The 3,278-nt window shown below is 43.4% G+C and overlaps 1 protein-coding gene across 1 annotated transcript in view; it reads left to right on the top strand.

The window, feature by feature from the left end:
* The window catches only part of EIF2B3 (eukaryotic translation initiation factor 2B, subunit 3 gamma, 58kDa), a 233,225-nt gene extending 231,514 nt beyond the window's left edge, over positions 1 to 1,711 (top strand). Inside the window, exon 11 of the mRNA XM_006839846.1 lies at positions 1,659 to 1,711. Coding sequence (XP_006839909.1) covers positions 1,659 to 1,711 — 53 coding nt within the window. The remainder of the gene's footprint in view (positions 1 to 1,658) is intronic.
* The last annotated feature ends 1,567 nt before the right edge of the window (positions 1,712 to 3,278 follow it).

Below are 3,278 nucleotides of genomic sequence, written 5' to 3'. Positions count from 1 at the left end.
AGGGGGAAGACTTGCAGGGTATGCCCTTTTGTTGACTGATGATGCATGGAGGGGATTGTAACCATGGCAATGAAATGATATACGATAGGATGAATGTAAAACTAATGTTCTCCCATGTAAACTATCACATAATTCACAATAAAACATTTAAAAAAACTAAAAAAACATCTATTTAAAGAAAAAAAAGGAATGCATCACATACTAGATGCATTTGGGTAATTAAGACTGCAAAGTACCACAGGTACTGGATAAGCACTCGACTGCTAACCACAAGGTCAGCGGTTCAAGCCTACCACCTCTTCTCAGGAAAAAGATGAAGCTTCCTGCAAAGATTTACAGCCTCAGAACCTTATACAGGGTTGATGTGAGTCTGAACCAACTTGATGGAACTTAACAAGAATGTGAAGAGGTCTTCAGTGTGGAATATACCTCAGCATAAAGAAAACAAAAATCCTCACAGCTGGACCAGTCATCAACATCATGATAATGGAGAAAAGAGTGAAGTTATCAAGGATTTCAATTTACTTAAATCCACAGTCAGCACCCATGGCATCCATGCCATGCAGTCAAGAAATCAAATGATGTATTGTGTTAGGCAGTCTGTGGCAAAAGACCTCTTTAAAGTGATAAAAAGTAAAGATGTCACTTTAAGAACTAAGGTGTGCCTGACTCAAGTCATGGTGTTTTCAACTACTTCCTATGCATGCAAAACTGGACAATGAATAAGGAAGCGTGAAGAAGAATTGATATCTTTGGATTCTGGTTTTAGCTAAGAAGAACAAACAAATCTATCTAGGAAGACGTACAGTCAGAATGTTCCTTAGAAGCAAAGATGGCAAGATTTCATCTCACATACTTTGGACATGTATATCATCACAAGGGTCCAGCCTTTGGAAAAGGACATCATACTTGGTAAAGCAAGAAGACCTTCAATAGGATGGATTGCCACAGGGACTGTAACAATTGTGAAGATAACACTGGATTCAGCAGTGTTTCATTTTGTTGTACATAGGATCACTAGGAATTAGAACCAACCACCTAACAACAACAACAAAGACGATAAAGGAAGAAAATAGGAGAAAGCCATTTCAGGCAAGAGGAAGGTCTTGCGCCAAGGTCTAGAAGTACAAACCAATGTCGTTTATTAGTGTAAATGGGAAATGGTAGGTGATGAAACTGGAAGGGGCCAGGTCATGGAATGGCTTATAGGTTTTGACTATGAAAATAATAGTATCCACTATTTCTTGAGCACTCACTTACCCATTTAACTTATTAAATCTTTTTTATAAACTTTATGGGGTAAGTGGTATTATTTTAATATAATACCTTTCCTCTTTTGGACATCTCCACTTAACATTTTGATTTTGTTTTCTCTATTTTCCTCCTATTCCCTATCTTGTGGCCACGCCAGAATTTCATGTTCCCCATTCTCACACCTCCATGTCTTTTCTATCAGCCCATAATGCCTTCCCTTTGACTCACTACCTGGAAAAACCTCTTCATCCTTTAAGATCCAGTTAAGACCCAGCTCCAGTTTCCCTCCTAGGTGAAACCTCCCCAGAGCCGGGTGTATAGACAGTCCTCCTGTGTGGAAGATGGGTTTGAAATGCCATCTTTTGCTGTCAGTTCTCAGAAAACCTTTTCTTTTTCTTTTGTAGCCAAACGAGTGAACGAGGTGATCGTGGGGAGTGACCAGCTTATGGAGATCTGAGTTCTGAGGAAGTCACACTTTCTCCTTTGGTGCCAAAACTACTGATGTTGGCTGGCCTACCTGTTTGATTCTGTATTTATTTCCCAATAAAGAGCACCTTCCAGAGGCATGTGGAGACTTGTGAAGACAATCCTCAGCTCCATGTCAGGGGGGCTCCAAGGATAACACAGTGTGTGCTCAGAGAGCACAGTGACGACCATCTGGGCAAGTGTGTGGAACACAGTAGAACACAATAGCTAGCTCCTCTGCCTCAAGGTTTTCAAGCTGAGCCAGTATCTGTCCAGTGGTAAAGCAGCTCTCACCAAATAAATCTGTCCCTGAGCCTAAACAGACTTTCTGGGTTCATAGGCCTAACTGCTGGCTATTCTGCTTCCACACACACTGATCCCTCTGCAGCTGCTGCCTTTGGTCAGCCCAGCCCCTGAGCCTCGGCCACACTTATTGCCCCCTGCTCCCATAGCTGCCCCACCGCTTACAGGCTCAGCCCCCTTCAATCACTCCCTACCTTTCACTCAGTCACTAGTCACTTTCTCCAGCTCAACTGTTGTCCCCAGGAGACTTAAAGCAAGCAGAAAGTAGCTCCAGCCTAGTTAACATGGTTTTAGTGAAGGCAAGAGCAGTGAAAGAAAGGTTTGAGACCTCCTATTAATGAGGTCTGCCCACCCTGCTAAGGAAGAGCCAGCATCCTGTATCTGGTTTGATATTTTTTCAGACTCTTCTCCAGCTGCACTCCTTTATATACTAATTACACAGCCTCTCCTGCTTCAGATAATTGAGGAATGAGGTTTTCACAGCCCTATCCACCTTCCTCCTCCCCCAACCCTCCCCCCCCCCCCAAACACACACACACATGCGCTCTGCTTTTGCCCCTCCTTGCTTTGCTTTTACAGCCTGCAGGTGTTTGGTGGAAGATAAAAGTGGCTCCTGGAGTGAGATTTCACCTCCTAGTATTATCAAAGTAAAGGTTTCTCTTGATGTCCTCACTGCACTGTGGGTGGCAGTAATTATAAAGAATTGTTTGAAATACTGGTTTCTACATTGCTTCAAAAATCTCAACCAGCTCACAAGTCCCTTGCATTATTTGGCCTAATCTTAGTGTTCTTATTGAACTTGTGAGAGACTAGATATGCTCTCCCCTGCGGGATTGCCACCACCACTAGCCTTCTTAGGGGCTTTTGAGCATCGCATTCCTCCCACTGGTCAGGACAAGGTTCCTGGAAGTTTGCTGTGATCAGACAGGAGCTGAGATGGTCCAGCTGAAGGGGTTAAAACTGACAAAGAGGGAGAGGGAGCTGTGGTGGTGCCCAAGATGAACCAAGCCTTGACCTCCCTCTGGAACTGAAATTAGATTTGTGGGGCCCAGATGATGCAAGGCAGATTCCTGTCCTGGATGCAAGAAGACTTGGCCTCTGAAATGTTGTTTGGCTTTGCCTCTTTTCTGTTTCTATTCCATCTGCAAAATGGAAAATTTGAAATGGGTGATTTTTAAAGACCTTTCCCGTTCTTAGTTTGTATCCCCTTTTCCAAAAAGTCCAAGACTGCTGACCCTTGGTGTCTGCTTGGGCCA

Source organism: Chrysochloris asiatica, unplaced genomic scaffold (genome assembly GCF_000296735.1).
Source record: "Chrysochloris asiatica unplaced genomic scaffold, ChrAsi1.0 scaffold00026, whole genome shotgun sequence".
NCBI classification, from domain to species: domain Eukaryota; kingdom Metazoa; phylum Chordata; class Mammalia; order Afrosoricida; family Chrysochloridae; genus Chrysochloris; species Chrysochloris asiatica.
The sequence above is the reverse complement of the archived record's forward strand: the minus strand, read 5'-3'. Positions and strand labels throughout refer to the sequence as shown.